Below are 25,026 nucleotides of genomic sequence, written 5' to 3'. Positions count from 1 at the left end.
GGCAAAGGTTAATAGAGATGTTTGATGGGACTGTGATTGAGCCTGATGATACTAATTCTTAAATGTTATCTTTTTTGGGGAGATAGTGAGGAGGTGAGGCAGAGATTTTTCTGAGGAGGAAGAGAGGTGGTAATGTATAAACAGGAGAAGCACAGAAAGTACACCACAAGGGAGGGAGTTAAGACTAAACATCTTTTTCCTAACTAGTCACACATAATTGAACACTTTATTCCTTTTCTTTTGGTTTATAATGGAAATATAGTATGACTTTCTGTTAGTCAAGGAGTCTTGCTATGCAGCATTATTGAATTTGTCATTTTTGTTAATTTAAGGTTCGATGTGGAAAAGGAATGTTCTAAAATTGATGAAAGCTGTGAAGAAAGTAACTCAAAATCAAGATTCTTCAATAGGCCAAGTCTGCCTATTATCAAAAATACAATAGACACAACTGGTAATGTCTTAGAAACATAATTTGTCTTTAATTGTAATAATGTGTTGTAGAGTGTGAATACAAGTTGAAGAGGTATATCATATAGTTCGTGTCTTTATTTTTCGGCCTCTAGATATGCTGGAAGGTGTTAGGTCATCAACTGAGCTTGAAGGCATATTCAAAAAAATTCTAGTCTTGATGTTAATAATCATTTAGATTGTTTATATTGTGTTTAGGTTGAGAGCTCTGGGTAAAGAAGAAAAGCATACATCTGGTATTATAAATGAATGGTAGAGGTTAGCCAACCGCTTTCAGCTAGCACTCTGAATTGTATGCCTATCAGAAGAATTTAGGTTTTACTACAAAAAATAAAATACAAATTTGTCTTTTAGTAAACCACATGCTTTTTAAAAACAATATGGAGATTATGACATTCAAAGTATTTTAGCTGACGGTGTTTTGATTACATCTGCACAAGTTATTAGTTGTTGTTATGTGGAAATATTTTTTGCTAGGAATGACAAAGAGAGAGAAAATCTTTGTTGCTATTCGTGAAAAAGAAAAGGGCAATGAAGCCTTTGCCATTGGCGATTATATGGAAGCAGTGACATATTACACTCGGTGAGTAAATACTCTTGTGTTCTTATATTTTAATGACTGTTACTTGTGAATATTATGTTTAGAGCAATGTAATTGAAGTAACCAATGACAATTAGCTTATTTTCAAAAGGGCAAAAAAGATTTGACAGAAAAATACTTAAAGCACTGTTCCATACTGATACTAATTTTTGTTTATCAGGAAGAGACGTAGCTAGTGATGAAATGCAGTGTACAGGTGTCACAGACTTCTTCAGATTTTTCAAACAGTTGAGATTCAAGGGCATGTTTACAAAAACAAAAGGATAAGCAGCGTGTTCAGAAACTAAATTAATTGTAATTAAGTGTTTTTGTAGGATTGTCTCATTGGTAGGATTGTCTCAAGTGTGAATAAGTGCAATTGCTTCTATAATCTATTCTTAGGAGATTAAAAAAATCATTGTTTGCAGCTTAATCATAACACTGTAATTAGTAACAGTCCAGAAAAAAAAGTGTGTGAACACAAGATTAATAAAAATAAGACCTTTAAAAAGTGCTCGTCTTATTTAGTGCTCAGTGGACTACATTCAGACTTTGGCTTTATTTATGTAAGTAGAGGTTGTTGCTACAGGACCTCTTGTATTTGTTTCAAAAACAGAAAAGTCCAAGGTGAATGGAATTGAGTGCACAGCTTATCCCACCATCTCTCTTATCCCACTGAGACAGGCCTTTTATTTTTTTATTCTTTTTTTTGTTCCCCATGTTCCCTATGCATTGTGCATTTGTGTACAAACACTTGATCTTGTCCGTCCTCAGTCATGCTTTTTTAATAAGGAAAGTGTGAATATGCCAGTGTGCTGTGCCCCCACCACTTTGCTATTGCCCACTCTTCCCAGTGAACTCAGTTTAGGGTTGTCCTTGCTGGGTTAGCAAGGGTGTTGGCAAACATTCTCATGCACTCCTTTGTCATGTGCATCTTAGCACCCAGTGCTGCCGGAGTCTTCCCCCTTTACAAGCAAGATCAAGGAGAAGCCCATTGGTGCCCCTCACCCCCCAAGCTCTTCACCATAACCTGCAGAGCTCTGTGGTTACTCTTGGCACTCTCAAAGGTTTCATTTGACAGGTTTTTTGGAGCCTACATGATGGCAGGAAGAGGGAGTAATTTAAGTGACAGATGAACCATAGCATCTTCTGTGCAACATCTCAGGTCTAAGCCCTGGCAAGCAATAGGCCTCTGAAGACAGTAAACTAGGTGGTGGATGGTTGCCTCTGGTCTCACAGGAGGGAGTTTCTAACCACTGCTGTGGTTAGAATATCAGTATTAATATTGTTATAATACTGTTTTCAGCTTTTAGTAGTGAAGAGTTTCTACCTTCAGGTTTTCAAATTATCAGCCCACCATGGTTAGTATTCCCTTTTTTTAGGAGTATATCAGTAATACCGACTGCAGCTGCATATAACAACAAAGCTCAAGCAGAAATCAAACTTCAGGACTGGGACAGTGCTTTGGAGGATTGTGAGAAGGTACTAGATATGGAACCTGGCAACGTAAAAGGTAAAGTAGAACATAAAGTTGCCCTTCTATGTACTATTTTTTCTCTGGCAAATAAGATGGTATATACCCATTCATGTTGTTAGTTGACTTAACTGAGCTTTAGATTAGGTCCAAGTATAATTAAGGAAACAGTGTAGCTCCTAAAAGTAATTTCAACAGTTTTTTGGGGAGTTAGGGATGTTTTATGCAGTTCATCCTGTTGATCTGTAATGAGTATTCTTATATGGTGGCATGGTGTTAACTCTTGTTTGTTATATAATGACTGTAAGCCCTCTTGTATTCGTACAGCGTAATACTTCCATAATGCCCACACTGAAATATTAATTAACTTGAAAGCTACATGAAAACAATGAAAGTTGCTGATTTAATCCTTTGTGAGGGCAAGGACTTGAATGTAGCTAACTGTATTTGCATGGGTGTAGGGAAAAAAATTTAATAATATGAAAAGATGCTTCAGAATTCATAATTGCTGTCTGAAAAGATGTCATGTGAAATTGCATTATTAAAAATTATCAAGAGAACAGTTATTACGAATATAGAGTCATTATGAAGTAAATGCGAAATTTAAAAAAACATATAGACACTTAATATGTCTAGAAAAAATAGTGTACTTTTAGCCACTTTATGCTTTAAATACATAACTAATACACTTTGTTCCTTTGTAGCTCTGCTGCGCCATGCTACTGTACACAGTCAGCTGCAGAATTATCAAACAGCCATAGAGGATCTGAATAAAGTATTGGGTGTTGAACCAGAAAACCCTATAGCTAAGGTAGAGATCAGTGAGTTGAATATGGCTAGAAAGACATTGTTTGGAATTGTAGCATAAAGTGAGTACAGTTTATGTTCTTTCATTTGAATATGAGTTTTCAGGACCCGCTCAATCTGCTGTGCCATTGATCAGTTTCCCAAGACCACGGGTGGTGGACATTAGGTACTTGTGGTCGGATCTTCTGTTCACAACTTAATTGTCAGAAAAAAATCTTCTCTATTGATTTAGATAATTTAGGTGCCTAAAAATTTGCTGTTGAATATGCTTTCAGTATTAGTGTCCTAGCTGATAAAAATTATTTGGAAATTTCTCTGAAAAAGATCCATTGGGATAGGTGCATTTAAATTTGACACATAATCAAAAGAAAATTCAACAGAGATGCCAAGCTTTTATTGTTGTAGTGGTAAAGTCAACACAAAAGGAGAGGACCTGGGTTCTGTCCTCGCTTCAGCATGATCCTCATCTCTCACCTCCAGGCTAGAATACCTTTGATACCTTCTGATAAATCTGGACCCTTCATAGCTAATTTTGGATCTAAGAAAGCCAGATACTTTCTTTGAAAATCAAGGTCAGGATGTGGTCCTTGCGCTATTACTTCAGCTGTTTAGGAGAGGATTGATTTGGGTATCCTGGGGGTGTTTTGGTATCTTGGGGGTGTTTTGTGGGTTAGAACACAGTCCTTGCACTGGGACTCTACATGTCCTGACCATCTTCAGTACTGGGCAGTTTTGATAGTTAACTGCTCTTTTTCTGTTATTTATGACTCCATCATACTGATTCCCCCCACTTTTTTTGCTTATGACTTCTGAATGCTGTTGAATTGTCTCATCACCTGAATTCTGTCCAGTTCTTGTTGGTGGCATAGTGTAAGCTGCCAGCAGCTGCTGATTGCTGCTTCTTTCCATGGAGTTATTTGATGACTGCTATTGCTTGAACCAGTGAGAGAGGTACAAGTCTGTTGTGTCAAATTCACACACAGCATTCATGCCTTCTAAGGTGTTCTTGGAGATAAATTCCTCTCCAGAATAGTTCCTGAGTTTCACATTAACCAAGGAATTACATCTGTCTTGAGATTTGAGTTTCTAAAAGAGATTTGGGGTTTTTTTTTCTGTTTACAGGAGTGAATCACTAAGTAGCTCGTGAGTCTGTGATGAAAAACTCCACAACACTCTTTGTGAAAAGTTGTATCAAACAGGCTGTGCTGAGACTTCTTTCAATACCAGACATAAATACTGATTTTGAGTACACTCTTCCAGAGATCTGAGTGCATTAGTTCCTTTGCTGAGCAATGCTTTTGTAGCTCAGAGCAGATGTCTGTACTTTGTCCTTATCTCAGCTATTATGCCTTGGCTGGCACATCTAGAAATGACAAGTGCTTAGCAGGGCATTTTTTTCAAGTTGCTCTTTGCTTGGAGGATCCTCAAAACCCTCTTGAGCTAAATATGAGTGTATGAAACATATACAGAGTGTATGTTTATGTCCAGAATCCCTAACAGAAAAGTAAATTGGTTGTCAGTAACTGAATTTCCTCAAGGTACTTTGTCCATGTGAATCTTTGCTTCATGCTGTTCTTATTTTTGTCTTGAGACAGGGAGTACTGAGATGGCACTTCCTTGCACAGCATTGAATTAGATTCAGAATAGTGCATAATGTTGGGTGTATCTTACTCTGCTCTGAAAGTGTAAAGTGGTTTAGGAGTTCAAGGGTTACAGTGACAGTGCAGGTTGATGGTTGGACTTTATGATCTTAAAGGTCTCTTCCAACCTTGACGATTCTATGATTCTAAGTGCAGTTAAAATTGGGATTTTTTGAGTAATAAAAAATGTTATGGAATGAGAAGCTGTTTGATCATCTAATTGTAGCTCTTACAAGAAGAGCAAACCCTTTCATTATTCAACAGTGACCTTCTGCTACACTATTAAGACATGGTTGTCTCTTGGTTCTAATTTTATCAGTTACATTCCCCCATCAGACATCAGACATCACCATAGCATAAATTTTGATTTTGACTTTAGGCTATTTTGGAGATTTTTTAGAGAGCCTGTTTTCTACATGTGTCTTCTTAGTAGATCATGCCCGATATCAGAATAGTAAATCTTTTTTTCTTTCAACTTTTTTTTTGCTTAAGCAGTTAATTCAAGAAAAATGCTTATTTATTTCTGTGATATCTTCTGAGAGAGACAGAAATTGAGTGTTAATCTTGCTTTTGATACCAACTCTTGGGAAATTCACATTTATTTACTATCTTTTTATATTGGTAAATCTTGATAGTTCTTCAGGATCTCATGTGCATTATTTAATAGAACGTATTTGCTGTATATAAATAATAATTTATATACAAAATAAAAAAGGCTTCTGCTATTCCTGGTTTTTTTTCTCTGTTCTAGAAAAATCTGCTGGAGATTGAAGAGAAACTGAAAGGTTTAAAGTCTGTATCTGAGATTCAAGGCAAAGGAAAACGAATACTTATTCAAGAGATAGAGGATTCAGAATGTGATGAAGAAAGAGGAGAAAATACAGAAGAATGTGAAAGAAGTGGCAGAGATAAAAGTAATGTCATGTCATTTCCTATTTTATTTTAACCTGAGGAAAAAATGTTGCCTTTGACGTTGCAGTGTTTATTCATCCATATCTGCTTTCAAAGAATTTTTCCTGTTTGAAGACTAGAATTACACTCACAACGTAAAGTAGATCCAATTGTGAATCTAGAATCCAGTTTTATTACACATCTTTGGAATTCTTTCTGTAATGGATATAACAGAGACAGAGGGAACATGTTGCTATAAATCACCTAGTTCTCTGTACCCTGTGTAATTTTATACCTGTCCTTTGATGTGGACCCAGTAACAAATATTTTTTGGTGTTAAAGAATATTTTGTGTTTCTTTGATCCTTCTCTCACACAGCTCTCCTGCGTTCCCATGTCATATTTTGGTTCTGCATTTTTCTTCCCTTGATTGGATCAAACGATGTAAAAATGATCAAGTGGTCTGTAACTTTTGTTGTTGTTTGTTTTGAAAACTATCAATCTTTTTTTGGTTTTTAATGAAAGGGTAATGAGACGTGATGGCAGTGACTTCTATGTTTTATGTGCCTACATAGTTCTTGGTCTTGAAATTAAATCGGTCTGTGGGTTTTCCAGCTTAATCATGAATATTAGACTGTACATATGTGATATAATGACGCATTATTTGCAAACAAGTTTAAGGAAAATACATTTTTCAAAATCAGTTGGTGTCCACTAAGTATCCTCAGATATAACCCTGGAAGAAAGGATGGATCATGTCCCTAGCCTTAAATATCAGTTAATTTGGGCTTGCTTTCTATTGGGAACATTCAGATGACTATGTGCCTTCTAGCTCCATAGGAAGACTCCCATTCTGTTGATGAAAGGTTAGGCTTTTAAGCATAGGGAGGATTGTCAACTGACGTCAGTGGCATATGTGTTCATGTGAAATTCTTCACTGTTTTTGAGATTTAAGTGGCAAGCATCGTCATAGATTACTCCGTGTTTTCTTGTGCAACTGGAAACAAATATGAATTTAGTTCAGTTAACGAATAAAAATGTTCTGTGAACCTAACAGCAGTAGGTAGACTAAACATCTTGTATGTCTTCTCTATACATCTGGTCACGCAGTCACTGGCAGTCCAGTAGTCCATGTAGTCCTGTCATGTAATCACATTTATTTCACATTCTAGTTGGTAAGCCTAATGCATTCTTACTAAGCTTACAGTTTAGAGATTGCGGGAAAAAATCAAAATATTTTTCGTTTTCTTTAGCCCTGAAGAGCTACTGTGTTTCTGTTTCATGGCCTTACAGTGAGTAAGGTCTTCGATTTCCATTTTGAAGTTTTTGATTTGTTGAGAAGCAAAGTATGTTTGATAGGAGACAATTAACTATCAGTTGTGCTTGCTGTAGTATTTTTGGCATTCCTAGTATTGCTTTCTGCTCTTCTCTACCACTGAGGCTCTGAGGTAATTGAGATTAACCAACCTATAATGTTGGTTAATGCATACTGACTGCTCTGTATCCTTAATCTCCTGGCCTTTATGCCAAATATGAATTCTCACCTATACAACTCCTGATTTGTATTAGTCTGTGTGACTAGAATGTTACTGTCATAGAAGTTTCTTTGCCATTGTAATCTTGAGTAATTCCTTCTACTCTGTTCTTCTTATGGCTAGAAGGCTTGTTGATGAGGTCTTGTATGAAGACATTTGGCCACCTTGTTATCTGATGCAATAATTATTCTGTATTCCATGATCCTCTTTCCAGTGTGTTTGTTCATTTAGTATTGTTGCTTTGGGGTTTTTTTTGAATTGTAATCTCTCTGAAGAAGGAACCCTTATTTATAATTCATTTGTACAGTGTGTAACACAGTGGGGCCCAGCCTCTTGCTTTTAGGCTCTATTGCAAGCTTGCAATATGAAAATTTTGTACACGTTAAAACAAACAATATTGAAAATGCACTCTAACATTGCATTTGCAATGCATATCCTGAAGTTAAGAAAACCCCTCAATTACAGTGTCAGTCATTTTTCATTTTTATAAACAGAGATCAGAGTTATTTGAGAAGTTTGTTTTATTTTCTGGTTCAGAAAAATCCAGGTACAATCTCAATAATCTAAACGAAGAACACATAATACAAAAGAGATACTTGCTGACAGTGTGTGGCAAATGAAGAAAAAATATTTTAAAATTTTAGAAGTTCATCTGTAGAGATTTGGAACATTCCAGTTGCCTTCATATGTAGGTAGTCCAGAGTGGATGAAAGAGTTGAAAATGTTTACGAGCTTCATAATAGGTGAATTCACTGTGAACTGAACTTAGATACATTGTTTTTCATTCTGCCACTGTTATTCTTGTACCATGCTTCTGGAGGATAAATACTGTGTAGCTGGAAATTAATTTTAAATGAAAGACAATGGCATCCATTAAAGAAACCCCAAACTGCAAATATTCCTTTTGGAATATTCAGTAGGGTTTTTTTTTTTTTAGGTTTATGATGGTCTTTCCATTTTAAGTTTCTTACTGTAGTAGTAACATAAATTAAAATTCTTTCTAGATTTTATTTGTTGTCATTCTGGTCAAAATTCTGCCCATACTTCTCAATACCTTTCTTAAATTTTCATTGGAATTTATAATGCATCTAGATTTTTTTATTTATTTAAGAGAAGTTCATAAGTGCTGATTTTTTTTTTAGCCCAGAATACTGCTTTCACGAATACATTTCTTTGCAGAGACCAATACAAGAACTTTGTTTATGTTATAAAAACTGAAACTGAAAGACAGTGAGAACTATATTTGAGAAATATATCTGTACAGTTTTGTGCATGTTGTTTACTAAGTCCAGAAATATTTAGGCATTAGTATTACCTACCAACTAAGCAAGGTAACTGTGAGTATTCCTATTTTCCAGGGCACTCCAAATGCTATGTTTCCAGTTTAATTCAGGACTGGTTCTGTGCACTTCATCTTCAGGAAATTTTCTTCTCTATTCAGGAAGTGATGGTCACATTAATGACATTCACATCACATTTTATCTGCCTCCCTTGGTTTTTCTTTGTCTCTAGCAGTTGGGATGCTTTTCGAGAGTGTTTCACTGTGTTTTCTAAAAACTTGTCCTATTACCTGTTTGTCTGTGACATTTGTTTTATGTTTTGTTGAATGTATGTATAAATAATTAAGTTTTTTAAAAATGTCTGTGTGGGTAGATTTATCATATTATTGTACCCACATGGTATTTCAAAACAGACACCACAGCTAGGGAAGGGGCAGTTGAAGCTTTTTTCTGTTAGACACTAGAGAATTTATTGTTTTTAAAATTTTTATGCTTTCCCATCCTGTTCAGTTTGATTTCAGTAACATTTTGCTCATTAAAAATATAAATTCGTTTGTAACGACCTGAAAATCATCCATGTTAAGTCAACTTCAGATGTTTTGTTTGAGTCAACTGGAAGTATCACTCCAATATATGAAGGCATGAAAAACTTCTGTTGGATAGATAAACATTTCAAGTTAAGGGAAGGTGAAACCCCAGCATCTTAATAGTACCACAACACGGAGTTGCCTTTCTGTGAGTACTAATATCAAGACTCAGGCACTCTGCAGAAATCTCTACTTGAATGCTGCGACAATAATCTGGTAGGGATTCAGGTGAGTAAGGAAAATGGAGATGTTATTATCTGATACCCTTGTTCTATAATTTTTCCTAATTAAATTGGTAATAAATAATAGTGCAAGTTGAATGATCAGAAGTACGTATGAGGGATTTTGACATGATGTTTAAATGAAAACTCCATAAGAAGGATTTAGAAGCTTTTATCTCCCCTCTTGTGTGTTGTATTTGTGGAGAGTTTTGAAGTGTACAACGTTACTGGTTTGTTGGCTGTGTGATCTAATTTTAGCATGCAAGCATTTTGATTTGGTCATGGAAAATCAAAGTATCCGTGTTGTAATAGCCAGTATGTAAAGAGTTAATTTCAAGGTGAACTCTACCATTCTAACACTACAGGATAGGGGTTCCCATGTGCCCAGCAAGGAGAAATGACATTTCATAGTAACACCTTCTCAATAACAATTGTGAATTACTTGTAAGTAGGAATTTTCCTGTGTCCTTGGAAGTGTTTTCTGAAGCAGATAAATCTTGGTAGCATTAGGATACCTGCAGGATTTGGCCCCCTGTCCTTTGGCAGGCCCCCCCCCCCCCCCCCCCCCCCCCCCCCCCCCTCGCCCCCCCGCGTCTGCCCCCCCCCCCCCCCCCCCCCCCCCCCCCCCCCCCTTGTTGGCAGGACGATAGTTCGTTCCGATGATGCAAGCTCCAGCCCAGCTCATTAACTTCCTTGCAGGAACCGGTGTGCCAGTGGCAGCGGAGGCAGCGGCCGGAGAGCCCGCGATGGGCAACGCGCACAGAAAGTTCCGTAGTAAAGGAGGCGGCGGTAAGGCGGAGGACAGAGAGAAGCAGAAGCAGAAGGAGCCCACTGAGAGCGGATTAAAAAAAGACACATCAGAGAAGAAACCAGGAAAGCATTTGTCAGACCATGAAGGTGAAGTTAATGGCTATTTACACAGCGATCAGAAGAGTGAAAGCTCTGAATCTGGGAGCTCCAGATGGTATACCGCAGGGTCTCAGTGGGCTGGTGGTGCCAGTTCTACTTCACTTCCCCCTCTTGCAGCAAAACTAAAAAGTGAAGGAAACGAGTTATTTAAGAGTGGACAGTTTGGAGAAGCTGTGCTCAAATACTCGGAAGCAATTGAATATGTCATTGGTCTAGGTGAGTGTAATATCTTATACTTAAATCCAGGACTGTTTAGATGATTTAAAGGAACTACCGATGAACTAAATTAGTCTGTTGCTGATTTTTGGCAGGAGTTACTGTGCAGTAAGTTCTCATTTCAGTAGACAGCAATTCGTGTGACAGAAAATATAGGAATAAAAGTAATGTTTTAATTTCCTTGAGACAGAGCTTTTGGCATTTATTTATGTTTGAATAATTACGTGTTCTAGGTGACATGATAAAGAAAAGCTCCTTACAGCTTTGCAGTGTCAGCAAACTGCATCACTGCAGTGCAACTTGGAGCAGGCAAGTCTTTAATTCTTGAGTGTCATTTTAGTAATGGTCTTTGATTTTAATTGTAACTTCTTTTAGGAGAACGAAGTCCAGATGATTTAAGTATCTTGTACTCAAACAGAGCAGCATGTTACCTCAAAGAAGGGAACTGCAGTGACTGCATTCAGGATTGTAACAGGTAAATTGAAACCTCCCATGTAGAGCAACATTCCTGATGATTAAACATTTAACTGATATATTACTATTGCAGTTTGACTCAGAAAAATATCAATAAGGTCTGATTCCCTGTCTAAATGACAGATATCTTTGTCAGTTATGTAAACAGTCACATGGAACCTAGGGAAGGAGCAACTTTTAACTTACTGTCTTGCTGTGTAAGGGCAGTTCTTAAGCTTCTTATGTACATAGAGATGCGTAGCAGGATTAAAATTTTTAATGTAAAAGCAGGTTTACAATGGTGTTCTGCAATAACTTATACGTAAAAGCTTTGTTAAGCCAGATGCTTATCACAGAGTTGGAAATTGCTTTCAAGCATGTGTATGGTATATATGTGTGTGTCCTCTGTGTTTGGTTTGTTGTTTTGATTTGGGGTTTTTTAATATATACTTTGCATAGTTATAAACAGTAATTACAGCTGTTCAGGAATTGAGCTGAAGTCCTTTCTGCTTATTCTGGCTCTTAAGGATACAAGAGTTAGAAAAGATCAGACACCTTCAATAACTTCCAGACATTGCCTTCCACTAAATTATTACTGTATTTCTGATATATATTTTTTAAATATTTTCATAGATTGAGTTAGTAATGCTGAGGCTTAAGGTGCAAAAAAGTATCCTAAAGCAATTAGAAATCATATTAATTAATCAGTTGAGTTTTTGTACAGCACAACTCAGCTGCTAAAAGCTTCCAAAACTAGAAATAAAATAAGCATGTACCTTTGTAGTAACAAAATATTTAACTTACTGTATATATTCTACCTGACAAAAAAGTTTTCTGAAAAAAAGACTTGTTAGCAGTATTTTGTTAAAACATGCAGGACTATGGTCAGCTGGTCAATAAGTTGAGAACCATCACATTTTTCTGTCCAGGATGTTTGATGTGTGTAAGACTTCAGCTGAAATGGTTTTGGGTTTTGTATTCTTACCAACTGGGAGCTTATTTTCATACTACTTAATGATAGTGTCCTTACTGTCGTGCTTATTTTCTGAATATACAAGTACCCATGATGCTTAGTGGTAGAAATAATTTAGAGACTGGGAAGCAGGAATGCAAAACTACAAACGTGTAAATTAGACAATGTCAAACAAATCTTCCCTAGGCAACACAACATAAAGAAAGATCTACAAATAGGTTACTTGATTTCAAAGTAAAAAATTCTGTAGTGCTGACACTTGTGATATGAAAATAAGTATTTAAAATTTATCTTTTATTGAGTTTTAGCTATTTGGGGCTTAGAATTGTATAAAAACCCCTGTGTTGGATCTCTTGTCTCAAGACTGTGGTTTGGTGTGCCTTTGATTCTTGTTGCAAAGAGTGAAAGAAGGCTCCAATGTACCGATGTAAATTTCTTCAGTACTATTGTGTGTTTTGGTCCCTGGCTGTATCATCTTTGCACTCTACCCTGAATATGTAGTTTTCCATTCCCACTATTCTTCAAGCAGTGTTGTCTTCTACTGAATTTATTTATGGTTGTTTTTTCCTTCATTCTTGAGGTTAGAAACTTGAAATTGTGTTAATATTCTTCTGAGTTACAGAATTTCAAACATTTTTGCAGACGTTTTGTAGAGGCTGTGATGTTGTGCGCAGTTGTAGCAGCATAAAAGAAATGAACATTTGAACTATTTATGTGAAATTCAAAATGTTTTTTCTAGAGATCATAGTTTCTCTAGCTTTAGAAGGAGTAATGATGCAAAGCCAATTTACAGGAGAGAAGGCCAGCAGCCTCCTTGCGCTTATAAACAGGAGCACAGCCAGTGGATTGAGAGAGGTGATTATCCCCTCGTAGTCAGGACTTGTTAGACAACACTATGATAACTTCTGGTTTTCAGCTTCCTCAGTACAAGAAAGACAGTGATCACCTGGAATGAGTTCAGTGAAGTGTCACAGAGCAGGTTGTGGACTCTCGAGTATTCCCTTAAGAGGAGAGGCTGAGGGAGCTGGATTTGTTCAGCTTAGAGGAGAATGGCTTCCAGGGGTTCTAGGAGCAGCCTACCAGTACCTATGAGGAGATTATCCACAGGTGGATCCTGGCTCTTTCTGTCAGTGGTGTGGGAGGACAAGAGGCAACAGACAAAAATAGAACCACACAAGGTTTGGGACTGTGTATTAGGAGAAACCTCCCCATAAACAGTGTGGGGCATTGCAACAGATTGCCCAGAGAGGTTGTGCAGAGGTTCCCTTGAACGTTTTCAAGGAGTCAAGCCCTGAGCAACCTTGTCTGATGTTGGGAGTTGACCATACCTGGGTTGAACCAGGGACATCTCAGCCTGAATTACTTTATGACTCTATGAAATCTAATTGTCTAGACTCATCTTAATTGCAGTATTTCAAAGCCGATCCTTCTTTCTCTTAAGCAAGAATCATTGATTGAAAAAAAAGTAGTCTTTAAGAAATAAAGCCTTTGTGGACTGCTTCATCATGTTGCTGGAAAAGCACATGGTGTTTGGGAGGACTTCTGATGGCACAGTGTTGAACTCTGTGTTCACCAGGCAGACAATCAGAAGAGTAAACAGACACAAGACAGGCAAAAACCCAAAAGCCAGAGAAAGACAGGTGTACATTCCTGTCTTACTGACTGTATTTTTTATGTGCATACTTTCCTGTAAGGAAGAAGAATTGAAAGTTACATAAGTGAAAGCACCATATACTTGTAACCCTCATAGGTCTAGGCATGTCTTAAGAAAATAGTTTTTTCACTTAAATAACTGCCATTACATTAATCATATCTCGGTGATAAATGCAGTTTTCCAGATAGAGTAGAGTAAACTGTAGTAAAAGCACTAACCATTTCAAAACTGCGTGTAATTTAGGGTATTCATGAATTTAGGGTGAACCACTTAGTCCCATTTTCCTTAGTTATGTTACTGGAAAGCCCATCTAAAATCACAAAGTTATGTATAGTTGCGTATATTATAAAATATTTTTATTATTATTATTTCAGTTACTCTGTTTTAATCCTGCATTTTTCTGTTGTTTTCTCCAGAGCTCTGGAGCTTCAGCCATTTTCCCTTAAGCCTCTTCTACGACGAGCAATGGCAAATGAGTCAATGGAGCGGTATCGACAGGCATACATTGATTATAAAACAGTCCTACAAATAGACAGCAGCATCCAAGCAGCAAATGATAGTGCTAATAGGTAACTCCACTTACAAATTTTCTGATATGAGTTAAAATAGAAAAGTAGACTTTAAATTTGTTTGTTTTACATGCTCCCTCTGTTCTGTATCCCTCATAGTTGTCATCACAATTAGTATATTAGAGGACTGGCTGTTTCATTTGGTTGTTTTCCCATAATTTCACAGTTTTCCTCTGCCAGCAGTAGGTAACTTTCTGTTTTTTAAAAATGTAATATTTTAAAGTTGGGGGTTTTTTTAACTAGTGCTTCCACTTGTTGTCTTTCCTAACTTGTATTTTGTACCCTATAAAATAATACTCTAAGGTCCATACTTTTTCTCTGACATTTCTGTTTACTTTTCATATTAACAATCTTTCTGTGGCAGTTGAAGATTTATGTTAAGCATGAATCATTCAGTATTCTGCAGTTGTGAAAACTCTGAATTAGCTTGATACCGTGGTTGGCTATAAAGAGGTGTAAAAAACATAATTGAATATTATCTTTGGCTTAAGTATTAATCTTCCAGCATTAATTCTTGCTGCCAAGAGAGGTTTGAATTTGTATAATTATATTTTAATATATAAAATCAGAGTATGCACACTATTGTAATTGTGTTCTTATTAACATAGAGTAAGTACATAAGTGTATGAATTATAGGATTTTTCCATTCCCTTTTCTTTCCTTTTTTCTTTTAATGGAGAAAAAAAAAAGTATATGTGAAAGCAGAACAGCCATTAATCATTGAGCAGGAACACACAAGCATGTGACTTTTAACAATGAAATCTAGTACCTTTTTTTTTTTCTATTTAAGGCAAGGCCATGAACACTTGCACTATTACTTCATTAAAAAGTCCATAATACCTTTCTTTAAATTCTGCTTATTTGGCCAGAGAAGATCATGACAGATATCATCTGTTCTTACAGTTACTGTTTTTGATAACACAAGGAATAGTAACTAATCTCCTGTATCTATGGTGATAATAGAGCACTTGGATTGGTGAGATAATTGCTTTTCCTGGTATTTATGTGATTATTACACTTCTTAAAAATCTTGTTGGCTTTTTTTGTCTGCAGATATTCTTTTAATATTTCTCCTTGACTTGTAACTTGCTTACTAATAAGCTTATCTCCCTTTTTCCCCTTAACACTCTTCCTTTTCTCCTCTCTAGGCCTTCCTTATGTTTTTAGCTTCACTGCTCATTACTCTTTCCTCCCTGGCAACCCATCACCTTATTTCAGCTGCTTCTTCCTTCTTCTCTTCTGCTGGTAATTCATTTTTGCTTGCAAATTGTTAGTTTCTAAACCATAGACCTCCTGCATAATTGAACTTTTACTATAATTTTTCTTTAATATTCCATCATTTATGAATTCAACTGAAACTGTTTACCAAAGTATTCATTTTAATTTCTGAAGTAAGAGGCCTTTCTAAAAACGAATTTTAATAAAACATTACAGTTACTGTGCTGCCTTTTAACTTAAAGGGGCAACACCAAAATGTAATTTAATTTTTTTTTTTTTAATATTAAGAATATCAGGTCTTAACAACCTGCTTATATTGGAGGATTTCTTTGATTTTAAGTTCCTCTGGGAAGTTGGATGGTGATGCTGTAGGAAGCTGATAGAAAAAACTCATCATCCTACTTGTGTCTGAGGGTGGGTTTGTTAAACCATGTTAAGTCTTGTCTCTCTGTGGTTACATATCTAAGCAGACTTTCAAAAAACCTTAGAATCAAATGCATATCTTTAATACTCACGTAAAAAACATGTAGACTTTTAGTATCAAGCCTTTACCTGATCATTTTGCAATTAAAAGGAAATAATTTGAGTGTAAGTACGAACAAGTATAAACAGTTATTTGCTTATCTTGTTTTTTAGATGATGTTGAATTGTGTCTTTTATTGGTTTCTGATGTGACTTTTTAGATAAATTGGAAGGACTGTTTCTTTTAATGGTGTGTGACAAGTAACTGGAAATTGCATTTCAAACATGCTTTTAATTAGTGGCATTTTCCTAGCTTTGTGAACATCAACGGATTTCCTACTTTATGTATTTTAATTTCCTCTTGAGTGAGTATTTTATTATTTGCTTTTCACAGTTAGAAATACGGAAGCTCTAACATGTAGGAATATATTCATGCAATTCCTCTTACTAAATGAAAGTTTCATTCCAGTTGTCTCAACTTCTTTAATATTAGTGAGGAAATCGCACGAGATAGCTGTATTCAGGTAGTATGTTTTTTACACCTGTGTTAGATGGAAATGCACCTTATATAAAAAATTTTAGGTTTCTTTGCTATAGTATCAATGTGACTTGCTTTGCTACTCAATTCAGAATTTTCCTCTGTTAAAGTGTGTATTAGACTTATGACCAGTTGAACTTGACAAGCTTATGTTGAGATGAGATGATGTTTATCTCACTATTATTCTCATAATTGATTAAATTTGTTCGTTTTTTTTTTTGAAAAAAAATTACAAAATTTCTAATGGAACCATGAAGTCTCATGTGGCTTCACTTACTGTGTTAACTTTGGTCTTTGAAATGTAGCACGGCAGTGGGAAACTCCCACTTGAATGGAATTTGGATTGAGCCTCTCATGGTCTGAAGTAGTTGACCTATATATATGCATTGGTTTAAGAAAGACTGAACAGTTTTTATATACAATGAAAATGTTTTTAAATGGGGATAAGGAGTGATTGATTAATGAAATTCTGACTATAAAGCTCTAAAACACCACTTAATGCAGGCTACGTTGTGACCTGCATTGGTTATTTAGACAATTATTGTTTCATTTGACATTTGCAAAGTTAGGTACGACACTTTGTCTGAGGATATTGTAATCTACATTTGTTATAAATAACACCTATGAACACCTGAGAAGAATAAACAAAATAAATACATCCATTTTTTTCATATTTCTTTACTGGATGTGGTAGGAAGCATTTAGAGCTTAGTTGCAGAATCAGTCATTGGCTTAAACATTAACAGGTCTTGTCTTCTAAATGCCAGCATAAATACTCTAAAAAGTGGAAAAAGTCTAAACCTTAAATGACTTCAATACCATTGACAACTGTGGAAATATTTTTTAAAATTAGTCTGAAGAATAGTTGTTCAGTTGTTTTTTGAAGAATTAGAACATTGCATTATTTAATTAGGGTGTTAGTTATTGAAGTGTGAGTTAAATATATGAAAAGTCATGTTGGTGGGGCTGTTCTCTTTCAGAATAACGAAGACTTTATTAGATCAGGATGGTCCCAGTTGGAGGGAGAAACTGCCACCAATTCCCGTTGTTCCAGTTGCTGCTCAGCTACACAGGTGGGATGGAGGAAACTCCACTTCAGAGAATAAGCCAGGAAGTACTATAGACATCAACAGAGAAGAACAACTGGAAATAAATTGTATGTATAACTAATGCAAATACATATACAAAAAGAAGAAAATAATTTTAATTGAAAGATGGAATATGTTTTAGTAATGTCAAAGAAACTGCTTTAGAAAATACTTTTCAGAGACCTTTGTGAAAAGCCAAAGTAGATGACTGTCATTTACATGACTGAGTTTAATGTGCTTTATGGAGCACAGGTATGATGATTTTTTTAAACCAAATGATGTAGTTTGCAGCATGTAATTTCTGAAATTATATAAAATCAGCAGAAATACTCATCGGCAGTATATTGACTCATATAATGAACATCAGGTATAGTTATATGTCTGACATCATAGTATAGTTATAAAACAGTTTTCTCCCCAAAAAACACCACCCAAACAAACATCCAACTTTGACAGAAGACATTTAGGAGTCATCTTTCAAATATGTCAGTTCTGCACTTGTCTATACATAATCACTGAGTGCTAAACTCTAGGAAACTAACTTCCTTCCTGATTTTTTTTTCTCTTCATTGCAGTTTCCATTTTTCTTCTTCACTAAATCAGATGAAGTAACATTTCTGGTTCATATTTGATTGACATTAAACATTCTTTTTGCAAAGGCCTTAACTCTATGATATTTTTACTCAAGTATTAATTGGTTCCCCTTTGAGTTTATTTCAATATAAACAAAAGTAGTGCTGAAGCTACTCTCCCCTTGATGAACACAGAAGTGGCTGCGGTGCATAACTGGGCTATTGGCCAAATGTGTAACAGTGATGGGGTTATCTGTCCATAATGCATTGTTGCAATACTGAATGTCCTCTAAGTGCTTGTCTCAATCTGTTTCAAATAGAGCAGGCTTTGGTTAGGCTTTGATTTTAGAAATGTTAAATGAAGGCTGTGTAACTCTTTTCTTCACTGAAGGACGGCTGACTCTAAGGTTCTTGTTGCCTTCTCAGGACTCTGCTGCATGTGAGACCTGACAGTGGTAGCTGGTGCTGAAAGCCTGCCAGCAACAATGTTCAGTCAGCAGTTAAACCTTACTGTTGGCTGACGCTTTTTTGCGACAGTTGTGTCTTGTTTTGTGTGTTGTGCAACTTGAGTTATAATTTAGTTGTGTGTTTCATGTAGTTTCCTAATTTTTTGCCGAGTTCAAGTTTTCTGGCACAGGAGACTGCCATGTTTTTATAAAAGAACTCACTGAGTTTAATTATTGGTTAAAATTGACAGGTTATATACAGTGTTGAATACCTGAAGCTTGGCAAGGTGCTTATACTCTTTAGCAAGGTGCAAAAAGTAGATTATAATTTACTTAGAGCTGTGTTGGTACTTACTGTTTGCTTACAGCAGAGACACGAAACACAGTCAGGATCTGTTTTTCACCGCAAACACAGCTAAAAATTGCAGTGTAACCCAAAAGCATATGAAACAAATGATGTGGAGTTAAGAATGAAAGGCAATTATGGTATAACACAGTATTGATAAAAAAATAGTGTAGTTAAGTGTTTCCAAGTTCCTCAAAGCATCTTTTATAAATTGTATTAACACAATGTAACTGAGATATTCCTAACTCCGACTAATGTGATGATTTGTTTGTCATTATCAGCATAGTAATTGTGATAGTTACTTGCAGGAGGAATATCAGATCAAATTATGGCCCCCTTGGTATAACGGTAGAGATCTAGAAGGCCTTTAATACTGATGATTAAATCTCCACCATTGTAAGTAAAACTAACATCTCAGTGGAGATAGGTAGGCCCTTTCTACCCTCTAGAAGGAGGTGAAAGCTTAGAGCTGTCTGTTGCATTCCCATTATTTTCACCCTGGTGCATGGGGAGAAGTATGTGTTGAGCCAAATGTAGATATGGTAGTTTATCCCTTTTTTAGAGCAGCGGGGAGATAGGGGACAGAAATGGCAATGTGCAGACTGATAATGACACTCCAGTTGCCAGGCTTTTATTCTTAGTCTGCACAGATTATTCAGCTACCCTTGATGAACTGACCTTCTTATGTAACACTGTGATCCCTTTGTGATGTAGGTGAGGAAGCTATGGAGAAGTTCAAGAGATTGAAAAATGAAGGGAATGATTTTGTAAAAATGGGGGAATATGACGAAGCCATAAATAAATACAGTGAATGCATGAAGTTAAATGCTGAGGAATGTACGGTCTACACTAACAGGTAAAAATCCAAAATCTAACTCTGCTTTGTGGGATATATTTTCTCACTGCAAATAGAGATTTTACATCCCGTCAGTAACTGTTGTGAAAAAGGAATTTTTTTCCCCACTTGATAAGTATTTCTAATAACAAAGCTGATTTTTTGTTAAACCACATTATTTTCCAAGGGGAGCAACTATTAATGTCAGTGATATATATCTTAAAATCTTTTATCTAAATAGAGTAAGCAATAGTAAAAGTTACAATTAACATAGCATAGTGCAGCATTTTTTGAGAATACTGGCATGATTTGAATTAAAAACTTAACATGCAATAGTAGTACCTCAAATATGAAGAGTAATAATTCAGAGAAAATGTACATTCTGAGAAAATAAAAGTAGGAACACAGTCATACATCAGCATTATTTTAAGGGTTGACCTAATTCTGTAGTATAATTCTTTATGCTGTAATCTTATCAGCTTTCACAAACTAAGAAGGATTTGATTAGATCAGTAGTTGAATAGGAGACTTCCAAGTAATAATTAGGTGCAGAAAGCAATATTGTTTATTTAGTCTAGAGCACTTTTTTACCCAGAATGGCTGTAAAATAATCCATATTACCACTATACTATCATTTTATTATTATTTATTATATTTTATTTATCATTTTACATTAACCTCTGTACTGTCATATTGTCCTAACATAGCCTCTGCTTTTAAAATACTTGCATATCTGCCTAACTTGGAGCATTAGTCATACTTGAATTTTGGCTTTTATTGCAGGAATTGCCCTCTCTAAATCCATCCAGTGATGTTCTTAATACTTAATGATTTTGATGTACTTTAAAAAAATACCACATTGAGACTGAATTGTGTGAAGTATTGTAATTAACATTTACGAGTCAGATACTGTTAGCACTACAACACTGTAGAATTTACTTATATTGCAGTGTATTCTGTTTTTCTGTGTTAGAGCTCTCTGTTACTTGAAACTGTATAAATATGAAGAGGCTAAGCAGGATTGTGATCATGTTCTTCAGATAGAAGATTCTAATATTAAAGCTTTTTATAGAAGAGCACTAGCGTACAAAGGATTACAGGTGAGGAAAAAGAACATGGCAGGTATCCTTAAGCACCTCTAAACTTGCTTATCCTCTTCAAAGGCAATGAGGTAGTTGCAGTCGATGGGTGAAAGCAAACAAAGTACACAGTGTGATGATCTATTACTTTGTAGAGCGCTATACATAGATAAAACATTATATAAATATTTTTTCAACATAAAAACCTGCATGTTGACCTGTAATGATTTGAGAAAACACAAGAATATTGGAATAATGAGATTTGACTGGAGATTGTTTAAACAAGTTTCAAATCTCTTCTAATATCCTAATATCCTGAGTATCCCAGTCGTTTCTTCCTGTCAAGGTGTTTACTATAACTTTGCTGATGACAAATGGATTCTTTCCAAGTCTGTCTTTATCTGTCCAAACTAAAATCTCAGGCTGTCTTTGGGCATCTGTTCATGTTTAAGTGCCTGTCATATTAAACCAGGGTTTTAATTATCTTTGTTTTCTCTCTCTTCTTTCCCCAAAGACATTATGAACCTTTGTCAGTAATGTACTTTGTGGAAGTGTTGGTATTCAGCCTTTTCCTTTCCATCTGCACAGTGATGTAGATGTCTGTACAGTGCTTATCTTAACATAGAATTCTTAGAGTATGCTTTTACCTGAGCATCATAAATGCAGACTTAGATTGCTCATATCCATCCTAAATGTGACTGCAGCCCTTATGTTCTATCACTTGAACTACACTGCTCCTTTTGTCCATCCCTCTGTTGGTTCCCCTTCTTTGGTGATGTTAAATTATCCCCTACACTTCATAATTCTTTCACAGCAATCCTTACTTTGCTTGTCAGCTCTTACCTGGTATTGAATTATCAGCTTCTCACTTCTGTTGGCTCTCGATGGCAGTTCTTGTCATCTACTTTGTATTAAATGTTACAAGTGTCCTTAAACAAGCATCTTAAGTGCTTCCATGTTGCTCTTTGTTACTGGAGTTCTGCCAGATTTCATTGTCTTTCAAATGAACGGAGTTACCTCAGACCTCTGTTATGTTTGATGCCTTAACAAAGAATTACCCTATTGTCTCTCAGCTTTCAAATCACCTGAGGACAACCTGTTTGTGCTTGGCACCAGCCTATTCCCATCCCATGTTGTCATTCCAAATGCAAGTCATAGGAACCAGGGGATCTTTTGTCCTCCATTACAGTAGCAATGAAATTTTGAAAGTTTGATTAATTTTCAAAAAAGGTGAAAAGCCTTAATTTTGTGTAATATTTTTTCTGTAACTGTGCCAAGCTACCTGGTATTAATCACCTCTAACTTTGTTGTTGAACTTGGTAAAAATCAGTATAAATACAAGTATGTAGTGATTCTACTAGTCCACAAAAAAGGAATTACACACTTGTGAAGAATGTCAAGAATTGGAGAAATAACTTCTGCTTTTTTGAATATTCTAGAAAAAAATATTTTTTTTGTATTATTGAAGACAACCTGAAACACAGTGTTCATGGATTCCTTCAGAACAGTCCGAGCTGGGGACTCCCAAAATGTTTTGTTGTGGTTGGATTAAATGCTTCGTTATTGCTAATTCCAGGGATGTGAGTGATGTGTAAAACAAGAGGAAGCAACAGAAGTGATATGAAGTTGACAAATGACTCTCTAATGAAGAATTTTAAGAGCTAAAAGCATGTAGTTTGGCAAAGACCTAACTAAGCTGGGAAGTGTTATTTGTATATAAATATCCAGATATTTAACCACAAAAGCTGCAGTGGAATTTAATGTAGTAAATTCAGGGGTGTTTTAATAGATTTACCAAGATGTAATTAAGGGAAGATCAGGAAAGTATCATGCTTGTGTGATGAATTAGGCCTGTGACATAGGACACAGGACTCCAGATGACATCTCCTACAGGTATAGTCCAGCCTGGGTACTGCCATCTTGTATGATTTTTGCTGAGGAGTCTGGGAGGCTGCAGTTTTAAATCCAGGAGGGTTGGGTGTTCGCTGACCCTTGTTACTGTTTTCATTTCTCTGTAGGTGTGAATCTTTGCATCTGTAATTCAGATGGTTTAGCTTAATTAGTAGCGGATTTCTGATCTGTGACCTGCCCCTTTCTGCATTCATTTGCTAAGGCTGCGTAATCCTCGTTCTCACTCTTCCTTCACAATCTAAGAGGCTTCAGTTCACCTGCAGGCTTAGTGCAGCATCTCTGCACCTTGAATACTGGTCAGCGGTATTGAACAAAACACTCTGTGTGCAAAGGAATGAGAGTGACTGGTACAGGAGTGCTTTTCTTACACTTGAGATGCAAGGAAATACCTCAGCTGGTACATGAGGATTTTTTTCCATGACAATACAAATGACTTAACAGTAACATTATGATACTATTTGGGAACAAAAAAAATACTAGGTCCCTCACACAAGAAATTATGTTGGTCTTTTACTGTCTGCATGGTCTTTTACTGTTTACTGCTACATTTCATCTATATTGTTGATACTCCAGCCCTTGAGGTGTCTTGATATTTTTCTGTGATATTCCAGTCTTCTTCAGAATTGATGCTATTAACTTTGTCTCTCCAGAAAATTTAGTCTAAGAAAATAGTAATTTCTGATGTAAAAATTTGAAATAAAAGCATTGAACAAATTACAAGACTGATTATTGAGGAACTGTGTCCTACTGCCACTCTGTCACTGTGTTTGTCCTAATCCTGTTTATCCCAGAGTTCAAAATATAATCCCCAATCTTTTCAAATACTACCAAAAATTTCACTGTAAGAGATGGTCTATTGGATTGAAGCCCAGGAAGATTAGGTATATTTTTAATCAAAGCTCAATTTAATGCTCTTTTATTGGCAAAGCAAGTATGCAAACTTGCTGTACTCACATTAGTCTTGAAGCAGTGTTATAGTGTAAGCAATTATGCTTAAAAGCAGCAGTCTTCAATAATTTGTTCTTTGATACAGGGAATATATTTCTGAAAATAAATTATTTCATATTACATATTTAATTGGGAGTATTTAGTCACAAAATATTAACTCAAACTCAGTTTCCTTTTTTCCCCTCTAGTGAAATTACACTGTCTGTAGTTAATTTTTTTTCGTCTACTTTCTGTCCAGATCCTAGGATTTTTACTTTTCTTATTTGTAAAGGACAGTATGGTAGTTCAAACTTATTTTTCTAGTGATGATTTTCCCTTCTACTTACAGAATTATCAAGCCAGTGTTGATGATTTCAACAAGGTACTTCTAATAGATCCAAATGTTCTTGAAGCACAAAAGGAACTAGAGGAGGTAACCCAACTGCTTCACCTTGACAGCAGTGCTGGAGCTGGCAGTCCACAAAAGCAAAGGAAGAAAGTAACCATACAAGAGGTAAGAACAGCTGTTCATTTTTTAAAAACAAACAGTACAGAAGCCACACATTCAAAGAGATAATATTAAAACTTTTGTTTTGCCCATCCTAGCTCTAGATTTTTTGGGGGGACGAGGTTGTATTTTTTGTGTTATTTTGAGGTCATCTTGGAGGACGTTTACATATGATGTTTTCAGTGTTGATTACATTCTATAATAAAGCTTGGACTGCTCTGAAGTATATGGAAAAATGGAAGAAGTCCTTTTAGATGGCACTAAACTTGAGGATATGCTCCTTGTAAACAAAAACTGCATGGACTGAAGTAAGTGTTTTACAGAATGCAGCTGTCACGTAGCAGTTTTGCTTGTAAAGTCTGTGCTCCTCAGGCAGCCTCTGGGGCTGTGCTGGCCAAGGTCCATGGTCTATAAGCGTGCTAGCTGCTCCTGTGCTGGTCCTACAGTTATGGGTCTGAAAAATGAAATCTTACCTTGAAGAGCAAGAGTAAAACATCTGTAGGATCTTATCAAAGAAACACATGATGTAATGTTATGTAGAGGATCAAAATGTCAGCCTTGCGCAGTTCTGGGTATAATTAGCTGATGAAAGGATTTTCTCAGTCATCTGATGTTTTTGGACTGTAGCTTTGCTGGTCCTTTAAGAATTTATTTCCCCCCCTTTCATTTAAAAATGTATAGTTAAAATATATAGTGACCAGTCTGTACAGTGATAGTGTAATTTTATAATGTAATTTCAGAATAGTGGTATAATGGAAATGCAGTTATTTATACAGAAAAAACTTGTTTTCTTGAAATGCTTCACATTGTCACGAGTTCATGGAATTTTATATAATTGGC

The 25,026-nt window shown here is 35.9% G+C and overlaps 1 protein-coding gene across 3 annotated transcripts in view; it reads left to right on the top strand.

The window, feature by feature from the left end:
- SPAG1 (sperm associated antigen 1) overlaps window positions 1-25,026 on the top strand; it is a 41,996-nt gene that overhangs the window by 9,123 nt on the left and 7,847 nt on the right. For all 3 annotated transcript variants that reach the window (XM_027692315.1, XM_027692313.1, XM_027692314.1), the window contains exons 6-17: window positions 333-451; window positions 946-1,051; window positions 2,431-2,561; window positions 3,227-3,333; window positions 5,721-5,883; window positions 10,182-10,607; window positions 10,983-11,082; window positions 14,104-14,256; window positions 17,455-17,630; window positions 19,641-19,782; window positions 20,735-20,861; window positions 24,028-24,192. In XM_027692315.1, coding sequence (XP_027548116.1) covers window positions 333-451; window positions 946-1,051; window positions 2,431-2,561; window positions 3,227-3,333; window positions 5,721-5,883; window positions 10,182-10,607; window positions 10,983-11,082; window positions 14,104-14,256; window positions 17,455-17,630; window positions 19,641-19,782; window positions 20,735-20,861; window positions 24,028-24,192 — 1,915 coding nt within the window. The remainder of the gene's footprint in view (window positions 1-332; window positions 452-945; window positions 1,052-2,430; window positions 2,562-3,226; window positions 3,334-5,720; window positions 5,884-10,181; window positions 10,608-10,982; window positions 11,083-14,103; window positions 14,257-17,454; window positions 17,631-19,640; window positions 19,783-20,734; window positions 20,862-24,027; window positions 24,193-25,026) is intronic.

The sequence above is a fragment of the Neopelma chrysocephalum genome, unplaced genomic scaffold (genome assembly GCF_003984885.1).
Source record: "Neopelma chrysocephalum unplaced genomic scaffold, ASM398488v2 Primary Assembly neopelma1_86, whole genome shotgun sequence".
NCBI classification, from domain to species: Eukaryota; Metazoa; Chordata; class Aves; order Passeriformes; family Pipridae; genus Neopelma; species Neopelma chrysocephalum.
Note: the sequence above shows the minus strand (reverse complement) of the source record. Positions and strands in the feature narration are given on the sequence as shown.